The sequence below is a fragment of the Lutjanus erythropterus genome, chromosome 20 (genome assembly GCF_056507025.1).
Source record: "Lutjanus erythropterus isolate fLutEry1 chromosome 20, fLutEry1.hap2, whole genome shotgun sequence".
Lineage (NCBI taxonomy): Eukaryota > Metazoa > Chordata > Actinopteri > Lutjaniformes > Lutjanidae > Lutjanus > Lutjanus erythropterus.
The window spans coordinates 31,379,897-31,398,473 of NC_139336.1; the positions used below are offsets into that span (position 1 = coordinate 31,379,897).

Sequence of the window (18,577 nt, forward strand, 5' to 3'; positions counted from 1 at the left end):
ACTACGCCTCAAGATCCTGTCCATAAATATCACAAACAGGATCAGTGATAAGGCACAGCCATGATGGAGGTCAACTCTCACCAGGACAGACTCTGAATTACTGCCAAGGACCTGGACACAGCTCTCGCTTTGGGTGTACAGAGATTGGACGGACCTGACCAATGACGCCCCTCACCCTGTACTGCCTCAGCACCTCGCCTTTTTGAAAAGGGGAACAACCACTGCGGTCTGCCCGTCCTGAGGCACTGCTCCAGACGTGTCTCCCCAACTAAACTCAAATTAATAAAATCTGTCACTTAGTTAGGATGGAAATTGACTGTTCTCCATGCATTGAAAGTCACATTTATTTATTATCTTGTGTCTATTTCTGTCTTTGTAGCTCATCACAATGAGACAGGCCTTGGGCTTGTCTGTTTGATAGTGTGAGACTAAACTACTCTACTACTCTAAAACTTGATTTTTACTCAAGTCTTAAACACGTTCGTGATGAGATGGAAGCTCTGAGTCTGAAATCTCTAAATCAAGCAGCCACTGACACTGAAACAACACTGCCCTCTGTTGGGTTATCTGGGTACAACATCCAACAGCTGTGGAAAAAAAACAACTTCCCTCTCTTTTCTGTTTTCCAAATGTTAGGTTGAGTTAATCTGCATAAGTGCAACTGAATCAGAAAATGATAACATGACTTTTTTTTTTCACATGTACAAAGGTCGTGCTGTTCTACTGACTATCAGCACAGCTGTGATTATCTATGATCAGTGTGCTGATATTCAGTACAACAGCACCCGTCCCTCTCATGTGATACTTGTAAAGACAATTTAAGGACCCAAGGAAACTCTACATACACATCTGAAATAGATTCAACCAGTATCAACTCATAAAAGTATACAGAAGACTAAAAAATTGAAATGGGATAATTATGATACAAAATATTTTAAAAAAAATCTTAAATCCCCCTTTTTCTTTGACTTATTCCTTTTTTTCTTTTTAGTTACCTTATTTCTAACACACTTTCTCTCCCATCTCTAATGGCTAAACATTCAAATTAAAAATAACAAAACACTCTAGGTATCACTACATATGACCTTCAGATCTAACTTCTCCTGCCCTGTCATCTAAATTAATTACAAGACTACCGCTATATGACACGTTATAGAAGGATTATGAACCTTTAATAAACGCTCTCTCATGTTAAACACTCTCTATAACATGTTAGAATGCAGGTAAATGCAGCTCAGTGAACCGTGTTCTTCTTTCATCTTCTTTCACTGGAGATCAGGGGATCTGTGTTTGTCATCAGTGTAACCCAGATCCTCAGAATGTAGGTCCACAGGCTCTGTAGGTCCCTCAGTGGTTCTGGTTCAGGAGAACAAAAGAACAACCCATTAAGTACTTCATGAGGTGACAAACCAGGAGTTTTGTTGGTAGACTGACACTCTACACTCTTAGAAACAACGGTGCTAACCAGGACCATAAACCGTCCCCCATGAGCGGTTTGACAGAGAACCCTTCTATGGTGTAATGGTTCCACCCAGAACACTCTCTAGAAGTTCTATCAAAGACCTTTACACCTACTAATGGTGCAACAACAAGAAGACAACAACAAGAATCCAACCCCTTTTAAGTTCCAAAGGTTTTGTCCAGACCTAACCAAGGGGTCGTACCAAGAACCCTTTTATATTCCAATCATTTTATCTAGAACACACTAAGGGAGTTCTACCAAGAACCTTTTTATTCTCCAAAGGATTTATCTAGACCCCAACGAGGGGGTGCTACCAAGAACCCATATATATTCTAAGGGATTCATCTAGAACCCACCAAGGGGGTTCTGCCAACAACTTTTTTATATGCCAAAGGTTAATTTGGGGCACAATTAGGGGGCTCTACAGAGAACCTTATCATATTCTAAGGGATTTATCTAGAACATACTCAGAGGGTTCTATCAAGAACCTTTTTATAATTCAGTGGTTTTATCTTGTACACATTGAGGGGATTCTACAGAGACCCTATTTATATTCCAAGAGTTTTATCAGGAACCTGTCCTGGGGGTTCTACAGAGAACCATTTTATAGTACGGTACAAAAACCCCTTGATGCCCTAGAGTTCTTCAAGGATTTCAACAATCCCTGACAAACCCTTCCTTCAAAAAAGGGTTCATCAGAAGCAAATGGTTCTGGGTAGAACCTCAGCCCCTCAGGAAGCACCCTTTTGGAACCTTTATTTCTGAGAGCGTAACAGTAATGTCTCAAGCCAAATAATTTCTCATGACTGGTTTGTTTGTTTTGTTCCACCTGCAATGAATGGTATTCGAAGTTGATGCAAAATACAAAATATATTAAATGGGATTATAATCAGGTCCGCAAATAAAATCCATCCATCAATATAATCACATACTGTGCCATCAACGACAGTGAGCCACGCTGAAAGATAAGAGACACCGACAGCATTTCCCACCCGGCAGGTGTACTGTCCAGCATCATTCAGAGATATGTTCCTCAGAGTCAGAACATGCATGTCTTCATTTGTGTTCCAACCTTCGTCCTGGAAAGAAAAGGGAAAAGTGATATGAAATACAAGCACCACAATCAAATAATTACAAAATTTGGAATAGTCACATTCGAAGACTCAACGGTAACCCACAGGCCAATAATATTCTGACAAAAACAGTTTGTTACACTGGCAAGGTCCTGTTGATTCAGTCCAAAACACACTCATATATCGATAAATACCCAGAAACAGCACAAACCAGTTAGTAGATGTTTACTCTTCCGCTTTTATCTGTGAAAATGCACAGCTACGATATAAACATGTACACTCACACAACACACTGTTAGAAAGCTGAGATTCTTGGGTTTCCATTGATGCTAACCATTTCAAGGTACAATCACAACAGCAGGACCAACTGGCACTAGCAAGGCAAATAGACAATTACAAAACTGAAGCAACTCACTATTAAAGACTCCCTGTAATCCACTGATTGATAACATTCCCAGAAAAATTTTACTGTTTCACTGGCAAAGGCTCAAAAAAGCACCCCTGCTGTAAAATGCATCCCCTGGTAGTCATAGGGTTTGATATACTTTTTTGGGGCAAGCTGGTCTGCCAAGAAATGCACCTCCTGGTATCTTCCACTACTACAAGATGAGTTTCCCGGCAGGTCACTTACATCCCTGTGAGTCCGGAGTTCATGTGAAGAAAAAAGAAATTTCTTAATTTCATCATGAGTGCTCCTGTCTGACTTTTGGTGCTTAAGAAATGAGTAAATAACCGAGACTCTGCTATATTTCCTTGTATTCAAAAATGTAACTCTGGGCTGCCTGAGTGTATATCATCAAGATGAAAGTATAAATCACAGTTGTGGGTTTATTGTGCTCTGTCAGCATGAAATGAAACCTGTGTCATGTACAGACCAAACAAAAAAAATTACTCAAGAAATTAATCGGCATATTAACTAAATAAGAAAAGAACTGTTAATTGCAGCTCTGTTACACATGTCAGTTGCTGGATGTAAATCTAAACTATCTGTGGTATAACTAGGAAAAGATTATGTTTGACTGAACAGTGACTCGTAACCACAAACCTTGACTACAAGGAGATATGGGTGTCCGTTTGGTCCCACTCTATTGCCGTTGATGGTGATGTGTTTGAGCCACAGGATGTGATGCTGCGCGTCGTCAAACCCTCTACACACAAATGTCACGTCACCACCAACAACTGCAGTTTGGTTAGCCAGCAGACCAGGCTGCAAGATCGGCCTGTGAACCTGATGCTCTGGAAGGTAACCAGCAACATACAATATATATCACTTACTATCCTGATATTAAGCCAACAGTAAGCAAGTTCCATAAAAACAAAAAAAAAAAAAAACTTCCACTGGGAACTCTTTCAGAGGGTTCTACCTTAAACCTCTCTGAAGGTTTCCCACGAAACCCTCTATGAGAGGATTTACAGAGAACCTTTGCACGGTGTATTGGTTTCTCTCTCTGAGGGTTCTACAAAGAACCTTTCCACCTTGTGGGTGCCAACAAGACCTCCACCAGGGGGTTATATTCCAAAGGTTTTATCTGTACCTGTGATGAGAACATTCTGTAACTAGAAAAATTAATTAATGTTTTTCTTTTGTTTGAGCTGCTACTCTATCCATAGCCTATTTGACATATTTCTTTTATTTGTGCCTGTGCCTCACAGTCTAACTGGTCTACGCGCTCTTGCTTTGAACACTTTATTATGATGACCAATATTAAGGAACGGGGCAGTATGGAAGTGTGTGCAGGGTGCAGTGAGATGCACTAGATTCTTAAACTTTGCAACAAATTGTCAGTCTGGCAGTAAATGCACAGTTCAGGTTACAGTGTACCAGTCAACTAATCAGAGGCTGTGTTCCTTTGTTGTATTAATACATCACTTTGCTGATCTTAACATGAGATTCACCCTTCAAAATAAAATTTGCGGTGATGATGGTAACACGCTCAACCCTGTGTAGGCCTCACACAGTCACAGTACTGCGGTAATGCAGTTATCGTCTCAGCCCCCACTTATGCATAACCCAATGTAGTTATCCATTCTATTAATGAATCAAAATGGGATCTAAAACAGTCATTATGATTAAGTCTTAAAGCTAAACAGAACACTTTTGCTCACCTGCTTTGCTGACAGTGTTCCTGTTTGTGGTGCCAATTGAAAGCAAGATTTCCAATCCAATAATGATGGTAAAGAACACCCTCTCATGTAATATTGTTTAAGCACAGCCCAATGTAATTTTCCAATTCAGTAATGAATAAAAATGCCACCTAAAACAATGATTATGATAACAGAAAACATTAAATGTTTTTATCTCAGGTGAGCATACAAAAACCACTGGTCAATGTGGAAACATACCATCAACTACAGTGAGCCACGCAGATTGAAAAGCGAATCCCATAGAGTTTCCTGCCAGGCACGTATACTCTCCAGCATCATTCAGAGTTACGTTCCGCAAAGTCAAAACATGGGTCACATTATCTGTGCTCCAACCTGCAGTCTGGAAAAAGAGAGAAATGGGACATTGTGTGCAATGTGATTACAAAAATGTGTGTTGGTGGATGTGCCCATTGGCTTCTACTGAAGATATAAATGTTTAAAAACACAAGAGACATATATTGTTTCAGTTGTAAAAGATTCAGTAATTTTGTGGTTTTGACCTCTTGGTCAACATTTGAGCTGTCATCTTGAACAGAGAAACTGTAATAAGTATTCTTCACTAACACATTACAGACCAAACAACTGTGGGTATGATAAACCATTTACATATGTAAAGATGGACGACATCACAGCTCCCCAAAAGTGAAACCTAAAGATCTTAATTGCCCCCTGGTGGCTGGCTGCAGTATAGGTCATAAATCCCACCCCCTCCATGTTAGCATATGGGACATGGACCAAATGAAAGCATCAAGTAAACATCAAGTGTATTTTCCCCAAAGATGGTTTCTAGCATTTTAGGCAGTTCTTATCATGCTGTTTGTTCTAGTGTTAGTTTTTCTGATTAGTTTACAATATACAACATTATGTTTAAAAAAAAAAAAACATATTACATACATATTACTATATTCCAGAGTGATCATATGTACCTTTCCCAAGCACTGGCACAGCACTGTGGCCATGCAAGACCAATTAAGCCTACGAGATATAAATCTCATAAATTTAATTTAGTGACGTGTACATCAAAACTATAGTTGTGGTGAAAGTAGTTTGAACTTTTTTAACCATGACTTGCACAAACCAACCTGGAGAACGAGAACATTTGGGAGTCCGTCTGGTCCCACTCTGCTGCCATTGATGGTGATGTGTTTGAGCCACTGTATGTGAGGCTGAGGGTAAGAGTACACTTTACACACAAACGTCACGTCACCACCAACAACCGCAGTTTGATCAGCCGGCAGACCTGCCTGCAGAATCGGCTTCAGAGGAGAACGCTCTGGAAGGTAACCAGCAACACATATTTATTTATTTAAATTTACCAAGTCCACAGTAAGCAAGTTACATTTAAAAATATATATTTTTTCTCTTCATTTCAGACCTCTGTCCACACCTATTTGGTGTCACCCAAAAAGAGAGCTTTTTAGACAGATTTCCTGTTCACACAAAAGAGAGCTTTTATTTTTTTGCACTGTGTGGTTATGAGAGTTTTCAAAGATGTGATTGAGAGGTTGGCGAGAATTCACTGGTGTCTTGCCGATGCCCAGACAGATATCAGGATAGCAGGGCAAACATCTGAACATGCCGAGAAGAGCTGAGATGAGCCGAAAGACAGAGACAGAGAGGGAGAGATGGAAGAGCAGCAGAGCAGCAACCAGAAAAGCCTAAATATAGAACTACTACAACATTCTGATGTATATTTACATCCAAAAATGAGCAAACTGCACACTGATGCTGCCGTATTAATAATCTATTATTGTATTGTCTTGTGTAGCATTTTTAAGCGCTTCATATCGAGGAGGTTCTGCTGAGAACCCTTTGATATTATATTATTATATATTATTATATTATATTATTATAAGTGTTTTATCTAAAACCCACACAAAGGCCTCTACTCAGAACCCTTTACGTTTCTCATCTATAGCTCATCTGGGGGTTGTACAGAGAACCTTTTTTTAGGTTATATGTATAACCCACTGATCCCAATGGTTCAATCCAAAGGTTCAATCTAGAACCCACCCACTGGGTTCTATTGAGAACCCTTTGATATTATGGTACAAAGAACCTCTAACAAACCTATGACGAAAAAGTAGTTAAACGATTTCAACACTCCAATTTTTTTCCATTTTTTTTTTTTTTTTGGATGAAAAGGGTTCTTAATGAAATCTTCAGTCTTACGAAGAACCCTTGACCAACCCTTTCTTCAGAAAAGGGTTCTTCAAAACAAATGGTCCTGGGTAGAACCTCTGCCCTCTCTGTGGAATCTTTTTGGAACCCTGTATGAGATGTTCCAGGCTGTTGATGTAGTATAAAGAGAAGTCCGCACACGGCTTAAACAGCTTTCACTCAGGAGACCAGAGTTCATGTCTAATTTACTCTTTACAGTTTTTGCAGCAGGGACAGTTCGATCCCTTGTGTTCATCTTCTCTGGCCTGACCCACTGAGGCGCCATCCCTAACAAGGTAAACATTTTGATTACAATCACTTGATAATCATAATTTTCCATGGAGAAACAATTCATGGTTCCAGCTTCTCAAACGTGAAGATTTTGCTGCTTTTACTTAAGAGACTTGTCACACAGTAAGACACCTGTGAATTATTTTACCTGTGTCTGTGTCCTCTGTGGCCGGTCTGGACTGAGCCTGCGGAAACTGGACCAGCAGAACCAGCAGGATGCAGGACAGCAGCAGCTGGATGCAGCGGGAGTGAGACATCATGTCCTAACACATCAACTGACTGAATGGGAACTCACTGCAGAGAGATGGGATGGCGATATGAATGTTTTTGAAACTTTACATATGCATTAATGTTGGTTGTGACAATAGCCAGAAATGGATAATAGAAAAGAGATAAAAACGGACCACCTCTGCCACATTTAAGTGATGAAGTACCATGGAATATATGTTAAAAAATGTATATCAGGTATTCAAGATTTTCAGGAACAGGAAAAGTTCCTTTCTATTAATATTTTTGATCCACTATGACACATCATGGTCCTCTGTACACTCTGAAAAAGAGTGTTCGGTCTCAGACAGCGTAGTAAACATAAAAGTAGAAAACTGAAAACTTCTTATGTTGGCTCGCATTCATTCGCGCTCATACTGTAGGGAGACGCCGCCACAGCAATGGCGGCTTGTTAACTTCCGGTACTTCACCCAACTCGTCTTACTAACTACTTAGTCTGACTTTAGCTAACTTAGAGAGGTTATTACAAACCTAAAAAGATCTGAAAACTTCTTCACGTACAAAAGAGACAACAAACTAAACTGTCCCATTTTAAACAAACACTTTCAAAAAACTCTACTGTTGCAAATGAAACAGCCACAAAAGCAAAGCAGCTGACAAAGAACAACTATTATTGTTAGAAAAGTTGAGTTTGAGTGTAAATGGAGCTTTACCTGATCAGTTGGTTCACAATTAGCTGTGATATCTGAGGACGTCCAGTCAAACTTAAAGGTTATGTTGGATCAACAAAAATACAGGTCAGCTGTCCTGGAATGAAAAATCATTAATCCACTGAACAAACACAAAGTGAAGCAACACAGTTTTTGACTGCTGGCCTCAGAAAATACACCCACTAGTTCGCCCTAACACACAGTGAGTAACCTTAAAATCAAATCAAACCTTAAAATATTTTTTAGTCCCAATTCATAATAATTGGACTCTTTCCTTTAGCTGTTTTTCCGTCAAATTAAAGCCAGCAATTCAGTTACTGCTAGCTTTTTAATAAATATTAAAGTATTCCACATTGTCCCTACATTATGAGAATTCTTTCCCAGCAATTCATTTTCGTGTGACCCTTTCAACGCACATTAAAGTATTCCACATTATTCCTACATTATAGGTATTATTCAACAGCAATTCAGTTTAACGTCAGCCTTTCAACTATTAAAATATTACACATTATTCACACATAATGACTATTCATCAACAGCAATTCAGTTTAACCACAGCCTTTCAACTATTAAAATATCCAACACTGTTCCTATATTGTGAGTATTCTTTAACAGCAATTCAGTTTAGCGTCAGCCTTTCAACAAATTATAACTTTCAAAATATTTAGGACTGCCAAATAAACATACAGACTCATTTGATAGCAATATTATTTCATTAATTTGTCAAAAAATAGGAAGTTTACCAGCACTTGAGCAGCATTCCCACCTGATTAAATAATGTTCTTGCAAAAATCTGGCACAGTTGTCAGAGTTGAAATCTAGAACACAAGTTTTAGGGGCCAACATTTTAATCATAATTTAAAAAATAGATTTTACAACAAAAATTTATTAGAATAATATATGTTATCGATATGTATTTAGGCATAGTAGGCTTTTAACAGTTTTTTAAATTGCTGTCTGGTAGATCATGATTTGTCTCAATTTTCAAGAATGGACATAGGATATTTTGAGTATAATACAATATAAAACAAAGCAAACTAGAGAAAATTTTAAGAAAAACATTTATTAAACATCATACAATAAGCGCGACACAGCAGAATCGACGGTTCGGGTTTAGCACCTCGTGGTTTCACATTTCACACCAGTTTACATGTAACATGAGGTGACTTGAAGATAATACTTACAAACACCATCATTCAGTAGGATGTGACATTTACTAAAATATACATTTTCCCGTTAACACAGTAAGAACCAGACATCATGTATAAAAACAGCAGTTAAATGAGCAGAACTGTCACCATGAAGCCCAGATATTTTAACATTTCTAAAATACATCTGACTTTCATTTTAGCTTTACTGTAGATATAAATGTGCACAATCTGTTTTTACATCGGAACTGTTGTTACAAGGCATTTTCACTTTGAATCTTTATCACAAAATAAGTAAGACAACAAGTAGGACAAACATCAGTCAGCACCTGTCAGAGGTAATACGGCGGAGGTGGAGTTTGTTCAAACACAAGTAGTCCCACGATAGATTTTATAGGATGTTATTTCTTTGTCTCAGATTTCACATACAATCATCCTCTGAGAAATAAAACATCTTTTTTTTCTCCAAATAACAAAAAAACAGTTTCCTTCACTGGCAGCTGGAGGTCAATAAAATGATGCAGAAGGAAATTAAGTAAATTTGACAAATGCACCAGTGAGTGTTTAATTCTTTGAAGAAACAATCATTCAAACACTTAGTTTTTCTTTTTAAATTTATATGAGCTGTAAAAAAAAAAAAACATTTTAAACAACTGCAAACAAAACTATGCTAAAACTGTGATTTATTTGTATCCAAATATCACCATCATTTCACCACATTTAAGTTTCTACATTTATGTATTTTTTCCTTTCAATGACTGAATATTTTAGCTGAAAGTTGAAGAAGTTCAGTGTTGCAGACGTTCAAACAATAAGATCTCTGCTATGCAACAGTTTCCACCAGTCTACATTATATTTATTAGATTTAATCAAAGCTTTAATCAACAAAATGTGAAATGCCTTGTTGTAGCTTTAAAATGTATTTGAAACTTTACAACTGCTAAAAGAATTTTCTTAGGCTTACAGATATCAGAAACTTGAGTTTAACGCATGAAACTACATTCAAAAGCCCCTCGCCAACCTCCTGGTAAACCTACAAAAACATTTTTGTGTCGTTTCTGTACAGCAGACGTGTTAAAATAAATGACGTTACGAAGCTGCTTCTGTCTGTGACAACACAAAGAAATGTGTAGAAAAAAAGCTGTTTGACACATCAACACTTGATGGCGTTTGGTTCAGAGCAAAAGACAAAGTTTGGCATTCATTGGTCATCAGAGGGAGAGAAACTGGTGTCAGTACTGGTGACAAATGTGTGCTTCATGATCCACAAATAAATAAGATTCACAAACGTATCTGTGACAATTTGTGAGAAAATTAGGATGTTAACAAATGCATCTTCTGCTCTGCATTCTACCTGTAATTTTTTAACGGATCGTGTGAATTAATCTAATAACATTTGCATCCTGTGCACACAAATGTCTTAACTGTCAACTGGGTTATATTTATGCATGCTGCATTCGGGAGCTGGGAGAAAATAGGGCGTTACTTTTTATCAGATTCAACATTTACAGACTTGTTATTATTACCTCGGCCAAGGAGGTCAAGCTTTCGGTTCAGTTTGTCTGTTTGGATTACAGAAAAATGACTGGCCCAGTTTCATGGAACTTAGTAAAAAGGTGCAGCACTGGGTGACAGAAATGACGGTAGAACAAAAAAATGAAATATCTTAACAATGGTGTTGAATTCCTGGATTTGTGAAATAGGAAACTGCTAAAATTTTAGCTTCACATTAGGAGGAGCCCCAGAGAGTATAAAGGTGATGTATTTGGGACCAGCCCTTGGTTTATTCTCTCTGTCTGTTTTTCTTGATTTCTCTAAGACTTCAAGGAATACATGTTTTATAGGACCTGAGGACTTTTACATTTATTATAACCATTAAACAAAATAAACTCACAAAGTGTAAAGAAAGGAAATATTCTTACATCTATTTTTGTTGTTAAACAGAAAAATGCAACCGTAGACCTGAATCCAAGTTTCTCCCTTTTAACAAAATAAGCCACCCTGTTAACTCACTGTCAAACTCGCATCACTCAGACAAGACAGAAAAACACCAAACTGTCTTGGTCCGTCTTTTCACCATCCCAACAATCACCAGCTCTGGTTTGGTCAAAATAGATGCAGATCATAGAAGGATGGACTGTTGACTTTGGTGGAGGTCTGTAGGTCTATATTTTAACTTGGGTGGTATTTTGTGGGCAGGCAGGAAGATGCATTTGTGAAAGTTATAACTTACTTGTTCGTACTTGTTTGAATCACGAAACACGTGTCACCACTACTGAGAGTGATTCGTCTCCACTGGGAGTGTATGTTGTGATTTAAAGCACTGTATGGAAGACGGTGGTGTTTTTTACCGCACACTCTGAGACATGTGCAGAGGAGTCAGCATCTCTTCAAAGATGGCCCCCTTCACGTTGGAGCCTCTCAGGTTCGCCTCCTGAAGGTCGCATCCTGACAGGTCGCAGTTCTGGAAAAAACAAACAACACCTGAATGCATCACGGATTCAAACATGCAGGTTTAGATTAGTTATGGATGCAAAGTTTGTGTGTGTGCGTGTGTGTGTGTGTGTGTGTTGTCACCTCCAGGTCGGTCCCTGCCAGCGTGGCTCCTCTCAGATTGCAGTTCTTCAGTTTAGCGTTTTTCAGTGTGGCGACCCGCAGGTTGATCCCAGTCATCTGACTTCCCTCCATGTCCACACCCTTCAGGTTTGCTCCTGCAGATACACAAACACATACACACATATACGAGTTCAACACAACCTTCCCCTGCTCAGGTGTGTCTGAAGAGCGTGTGTGTGTGTGTGTGTGTGTGTGTGTGTGTGTGTGTGTGTGTGTGTGTGTGTGTGTGTTTGGCTGCTTCACCCTCAAGGTTTGCTTTGATTCCAGCAGGATCTTCAAAGTTGCAGCCTCTCAGTGACGCCCCTTCAGCATTGGTGCAGAGCATCTTCACACCCTGCAGGTTGGCTCCCTGGAAACACACACACACACACACACACACACACACACACACACACACACACACACACACACACACAACATGTGACTAATTTAGAGATTCAAGATGCAAGTTAAAGGGTAATTCTGGTATTTTTAAATCTGGGCCCTGACTTGTTTTTGGGTCTAAATGACTAATGGGTACAAGTTTTGGAACTGGTGACTGCCTGCCAAACTCCATTAATATATTGCTCAGTTTAACCATTCTGAATATCTTCTCCTCCTAAAATATTATAAATGATTTCTTATGACTCACAAACAGACATTTACTCACTCAGTGAATATTCAGCATTAATTTGAAGTAACAATCACCTTGCAGCCATTGCAACCTGATTTTCAGCTGTTGGCTGAGGCAATCAACTGGATCAGCATCAAAATATTTTACCTTTTACCCTACCCTCATTTTGATCCCAAAATATATAAAAAGAAATCAGAGCTCCTGTTTAAAAATACCAGATTTCCCCCATAAAACTACCAAGATAATTGTCTTTGTTGATATTATAAGAAACCAGCTCTCACATCCAGACAGGCCATGGACAGGTCTGCTCTCTCCAGGTTTGCGCCACTCAGGTTAGCATGGGTCAGATTAGTTCCTCGCAGGTTGGCCATCTTAAAGTTGATGTAGCGCAGATCCAGACGAGACAGATCTGCACCGTTGAAGTTCAGACCCTGACAGACCACAAACAAAAAAAAGTATCTTGTCTCAATTTCTATAAAAGTAGAAATGTGTTTCCAGGGTTTCCCGCAGTGTTTATAGTGGATAACACTGGGGAAACCCTGGTTTCACACTTCTTGCCGTCTTTGCAGCAACATTGTTGATTTTTGATGCAATATATTTCTTATATTCTCCACAGCTCTCAATTTTGACCTGTTTGTCTTGATGGTTGTAGGCACCACACTCAGTCTATTTTGTGCAGGAAAAGAGTCAAATGACGCACCAAACTCCTTTTTTAAATAGATATTATTAGGCTTTTCATGGCTTTATTTAGACGGGATACACACTCTACCAATTGAGCTACCAGGGCGCCCCAACGCCCCTTTTTATGTGAGGAAGCACAGAGCCTGAGGAGGTAAGCCTGGTTAACAAAGAAAATGATAACCTTTGTCGTGATACCTGCTGTCTCCAACTGTGGTTTTAGGTTTTGTTGAGCCAGCTCATGCAAAAAACACCTGGATATGTTGAACTGCCATTGTAGTACAGCCCTCTGATTTATCATGTAAATGTTTTGTGGATGTTTGTGACTGTATGTGTGTCTCTACCTGACAACGCAGCTCTGACTTGGTCGTCGTGGCCAACAGGTATCTGATGAACTCCTTGCGGGTCAGAGGCGAGTGGTCATCAGGAGGTTGAGACGACTGAAACAGGGACACACGTGTGGAGGTCAAACATCTGGCACAGAAAACACACTTCAGTCTAAAGAATAATGTGCTGTAAACACACTCACTGACCTTTATGAGGGTCTCCAACTGTTCAGCGAGCTGTTCGATGCCAAAGAATCGAGCCTCTTCCAGAACTCCTGCAGAGGAAAGACTGAAGATTAGAAAACGCTGTGACCTAAGGCTTGTTGCACTCATGTTTATAAGTGTGTGTGTGTGTGTGTTGTACCCAGAGGGTTGATCCCTTCATTGATGATGAGCTGTCCGTGTCTCAGATAGTTCAGAATGGGTTCAAAGTAGTCTGGACTGCGATCTATCAGGTACGCCCCCTGAGAGTCCTGCTTGTTCCCCCACACATCTGAATCAAACAGCAGAAATAATTAATGTAACATCATGAAGTCAGATACAGAGATAAGTTACTTCTCTTTGAGTTTATTCAGTGATTTCTTTCACCTTTTTCTCTGAACATGTGAGCCAGCATGCTCTCAGGCTCCTTACTGACCAGTGTGCTCCTGTACAAACACACACAAACACACACAGGTTTGATTAAGAGGAAAACAACAACAAACTGCAGCCTCTGAGGCCTTGATGGCTCAGTGCTGCATGTCCCTGATGATATTAACTAGAAAGGTATGAATGTACGACGGCCATATTTACCTCGTGGTGGTGAAGCAGCGTCCACCAACGTTGAGCGTCAACCAGTCAGTGTGAGTCTGACCCCTTTCAGGGCCACAGAAGTCTTCTTGAGGATCTACACACAGGTTAAGTTACTGCAGGTAACGGTCACACAGCTCAAAGTTCAGACCAATTACAATTTCCACAGTCATTTACCTTTGCTTTTTGCTCCTTCATTTATATCTTACACTAGAACACCACCAATCACACAGTTCAGTAGCTCAAACAAATCTGAGCCACTGTTATGTTATCTTCTATCATGGCCATAGTCAAAAAACTATATGCCTCACCTGGCATGCAGCACACCTGACTGCACTACCAGCATTTTCCCTGCCTATCTAACTTAAAGGCTGGCTGTCTCTCTACTTTTGGCCGCTGCCTTTGTTGCAAATTCTAACAAAAATGAAGCCAATTTTTATGCCAAAACTAATGTGTCTTTTATCAGCGACAGCCTTGATGTGTTTATAGCAAGCTTGCACACATTGTGCACAGGTGCAGCACCTGAGTGTGAAGACCATGAGGGAGTGACACATTCTCAACTTTTGCAAGATCAAGATAATCGTGAGGCAAATCATGCCATCTTTGTCTCAAAAACAAAAAAATCCAGGGAGAACCCCGATTACCTGAATGCAGTTCTACTATAGGTGACTGCCTCCCAGTGTACACAAAGTGTATTACACCAAAATAAACATGATGACAAACAGGGCTGCACAATTAATCAAATTTTCATCATAATTGCAATTGAAGAAGCTGCAATGTGTGACAAAGGGCATTATAATAAAGTACTATAGCGCTGCAGAAATCTACAAATCTTGTTCTCCAGATGTTTGTTTGGTTCAGACCCCAACAAATGTCACATCATAATGATTTTGTTTTTGTTTTTGGGTGAAAATGAAAACTGTGATGCAAAAATGATCATTCCCACTAACTGCAAATGGCCTAAAGACAAATAAATAAATGATAAATGGCTCATACACCTCTAATAGCTTCTTTTTTTTGTCCCTGTAGCCGTAGTGAATAAAACATGAACCACCACAGCTGATGAAAATCTATCTGACGTTACTCAGACAGAAATCATGTTGATGGACAAGGTTGAAATAAAGTTTTATTCATGTTACATTTAGTCACTTTCGCTGACTTCCTCCCTCACTCTCTGATTCATCCTGTGTTTCCCTGAAAGTCACAGCAACAGGTGAACAAACGAAACGCACCATCACCTCAGAAACGATTTGGGATTATGTAGGTACACAACTCAGCAAATACATAAATACATAAATACTGCCACAAACTTACCTTCAAATGAATCTCCTTCTGATATGTAGAGCACATCATCGTCTCTGCAGACACAGATACACACAGTCTTTACAATAACATCAAAACATGCTGAATATTTATATATGACACCCGGTGGTGGAAGGTGTCTCAAGTACTGTGTTAAAGTACAGTTTGAGGTACCTGTACTTGAGTACTTTCTTTTCGTACTATGTTCTACTCCACTACATTTCAAAGGGAAGTACTGTACCTTTTACTTCACTACATTTATCTGACAGCTTTAGTTACTTTACACATACATTACACTTTACATTGATGTATATTGTATTTATTGTGATATCCTGCATCCTGCTTTTTATAGTCTTTTTGTCTTGTTTTACGTTATCTTCATTTTGCCGTCTTCATACTGAGTATGACTGTACTTCTGTGACAATAAACATCTGTTTGGCTTCTGTTGATTCCCTGGGTTTACTTTGCCTGTCAAAGCACTTTGTAAACTCTGATTTTAGCAAGTGCTTTATAGATAAAGTTATTATTATCAGTTATCAAATTGGTATCACTCGTGAGATGCAGGTTATCGCTGGCATTTCATTGCTTTCATTGTTGTAATTGTATTTATTTATACTGTCATATATACAATGAATTATATTGTATTTAGTCTGGCATCCTGTGTCAAGCTTTTTATTATTGTTGCTATTATTTTTAATGCAGTTGTATCTGAGTATTCTTCTGGTGTGGTATTAGTCCTTTCAGTGCAGTAAAGGACCTGAGTACCTCCTCCACCTGTGTACTGTCGTGTATGATGCTTGTACCTGGTTTCAGTCTCACCTGATTAACGTTATGTCGTCTATGAGGCCGCCGTTCCCGTTATAAACACTAGAGGCTCTTATCCCCAGTTTGGAGCTGGCCACAGACAGTAAATCCTCCAGAGAGCCGTACACGGCCACCACCTGTGTGATAACACAGTCACACACAACACCTCACCTGTATGATATCACAGTCAAACACACAGCAGCTCACCGCACAGAGCCGAATATTAAAAATGTCTGACATTAGCTTGTAACAGCAGCTAACAGGAGGGAAGCTAAACTAACCAACACACCGAACAGCTAACTAACGTTACTTCCCTGTTTTATCTCTCACAGCTCACCTTCCCATTAGTGGAGGTTCCGTTAACAAACAGCGTGACTCTTCTCATGGCAGAATTAAATCAACTCAGCTGTCGTCTGCGGTGAGTTTTATCCATTAAAAGACATTCTTTCTGTGGTGACAAAAATCTCTTTCCTCTCTCTTCTTCACTCAAACGCACAGGGAAGCAGAATCAGCCAATTAGCGGTTGAGAACGAAACGCGACAGCCAATCAGAAAACAGATTGGGCGGGACCTCTAGTCCCAACAAAGCATCACCAGGTAGCTTTTTATTTTATTTTTTTATATTTTTCTAAATATTTCAGTGGTGTATAATTATAAGATAAAAGGTCAAAATTATGAGCTTAACAGTCAAAATTCTGAGACAAAAAGTCATACTTGTGAGATAAAAAACAACATTAGATAAAATTACATAATTATGAGATAAAATGAAATTATGTAAAATGATGTAAAATGAAACTTCATTTGCACATAACAAAATAAACAAAATACTAACCACGTACATTGTACCTTTTTAAAATAAGTGGACAGTTTTTACTTTAACTAATTGTAGCTGTAGAGTAATAAAAGAAATGACATACTTGTTTTACAAAGAGCTTTATTAAACAAATTATTCACCCAGACATAAAATAAGAGCTCCTTTTAACAAACACATGACTGCAAGGAAAATGTGCAATTAAAGTCCCAGAGTGTGTTCATTTGGCAAAGAAAACAAATACTTTGATGACCAGGATCTATTTTTTTTGTTTTTGTTTTTGTTTTTGTTTTTAACTCCTACAATCAGACCATAAATTCAGCATGACATATTTTGTTGCATGAAAAGCTCCAAACCAATAACTCTCAAACTTTTATTTTCATATTCCAAACTACTAACTCAAGAGGAAGTGCAACAAGTGCAAACAATCATCCAACAATAACCATAACCAACATTTCAGTCTGAAAGCACCTGTTATTCAGCAGGTCAAAATATAAAAAAAAAAAACCCCACAAGATATCACATTGCAGAATGTCAGGAAGAACAAAAGACCAGCTGACATGTGTGCATTAAAAGCTACTTGTAGAGTAGCTCATATTTGAAGTGTGGTTGTATGAGGTACTGATCCACAGTCAGTGTTTTACCTACAGTAGATGGGAGGTCAACTTGCCCCCAGTTTGGAGAAGCAGCAGGAGTACTGGTATAGGAAGCTAAGCAATGTACTACAAATATATTTTAGACACCTAAAGAAATCAATATCAGTTTAAATGTATGTTATATTTGGAATATTTTCACCACTTTGCCTTGCTGTTCGATTTTTCCAACAGGAAACCACTGTTATATAAGCCAAATAGTGCACTCTCCAAGCCAACCAAACTCCATAGATAAAATCAGTGATTTTACCTCTCAGAACACAAGAATCCTGGTCTACAGCTGCCTCAATCTGTTTGTTTGTGTGATTCTTGTGAGTCTGAATCAATCTTTTAAAGCATTTAAGTCACATAATAACACAAACAAACTAACAGATCGAGGCAGCAGTAGATCAGCGACTGCTGTGTTCTGAGAGATAAAATTCTCATTTTTGTATATGGAGTTTGGTGGCTTAGGAGAGAGCGATATTTGGCTTATATAAACAACAGTTTCCCCTCAGAAAAGGCTGCGTGAAGACAAGAAAATGCAGTGAAAATATTGTAAATATAGCATACACTTAAACTAACTGATTTTTTATGTCTACAGGGTTCCTACAGTTTCCGTTTCAAAATTCCAGATATTTTCAAACTTAATTTGACATATTTGTCACTAGACTTTTCAGACCATAGTTGACATTTGAGTGGAAACAGCAATTTAACATGTATGTTACAATCTGACTATGTGTACAATTATGTTGCCAAATAATGGCCAGAAGATTGTAACTTGGTGCTG

The 18,577-nt window shown here is 38.8% G+C and overlaps 2 protein-coding genes across 2 annotated transcripts; both read right to left on the bottom strand.

The window, feature by feature from the left end:
• Positions 1-801: 801 nt before the first annotated feature.
• LOC146308716 (fibroblast growth factor receptor 1-like) lies at positions 802-8,207 on the bottom strand. The gene is made up of 7 exons (XM_084745972.1): positions 8,073-8,207; positions 7,280-7,425; positions 5,763-5,953; positions 4,879-5,020; positions 3,581-3,771; positions 2,395-2,541; positions 802-1,356 (listed from the first exon to the last, which is right to left on the bottom strand). Exons 2-7 carry the CDS (start codon positions 7,389-7,391, stop codon positions 1,348-1,350), a joined length of 792 nt encoding a protein of 263 aa, XP_084602098.1. The 5' UTR covers positions 7,392-7,425; positions 8,073-8,207; the 3' UTR covers positions 802-1,347.
• Positions 8,208-11,359: 3,152 nt separating this feature from the next.
• LOC146308717 (BTB/POZ domain-containing protein KCTD9-like) lies at positions 11,360-16,855 on the bottom strand. Its single transcript, XM_084746411.1, has 12 exons — positions 16,683-16,855; positions 16,361-16,482; positions 15,554-15,597; positions 14,243-14,336; positions 14,039-14,097; positions 13,815-13,943; positions 13,658-13,725; positions 13,469-13,564; positions 12,728-12,877; positions 12,077-12,182; positions 11,795-11,928; positions 11,360-11,681 (listed from the first exon to the last, which is right to left on the bottom strand). The coding sequence occupies exons 1-12, from the start codon at positions 16,728-16,730 to the stop codon at positions 11,565-11,567; spliced, it is 1,167 nt and encodes a 388-aa protein (XP_084602537.1). The 5' UTR covers positions 16,731-16,855; the 3' UTR covers positions 11,360-11,564.
• Positions 16,856-18,577: the final 1,722 nt, after the last annotated feature.

Bases quoted from the DNA above. Each gene is read 5' to 3' on its own strand.
- LOC146308716 (XM_084745972.1), bottom strand. From the start codon at position 7,391: ATGATGTCTCACTCCCGCTGCATCCAGCTGCTGCTGTCCTGCATCCTG. The intron at 5,021-5,762 runs GTTGGTTTGTGC...CTCTTTTTCCAG, and splicing joins CAAATGTTCTCGTTCTCCAG to ACTGCAGGTTGGAGCACAGA. The intron at 3,772-4,878 runs GTATGTTTCCAC...GTTACCTTCCAG, and splicing joins GTGGCTCACTGTAGTTGATG to AGCATCAGGTTCACAGGCCG.
- LOC146308717 (XM_084746411.1), bottom strand. From the start codon at position 16,730: ATGAGAAGAGTCACGCTGTTTGTTAACGGAACCTCCACTAATGGGAAG. The intron at 16,483-16,682 runs GTGAGCTGTGAG...GTTATCACACAG, and splicing joins GAACCTCCACTAATGGGAAG to GTGGTGGCCGTGTACGGCTC. The intron at 13,565-13,657 runs GTCAGTGAGTGT...TCCCTGTTTCAG, and splicing joins AGTTGGAGACCCTCATAAAG to TCGTCTCAACCTCCTGATGA.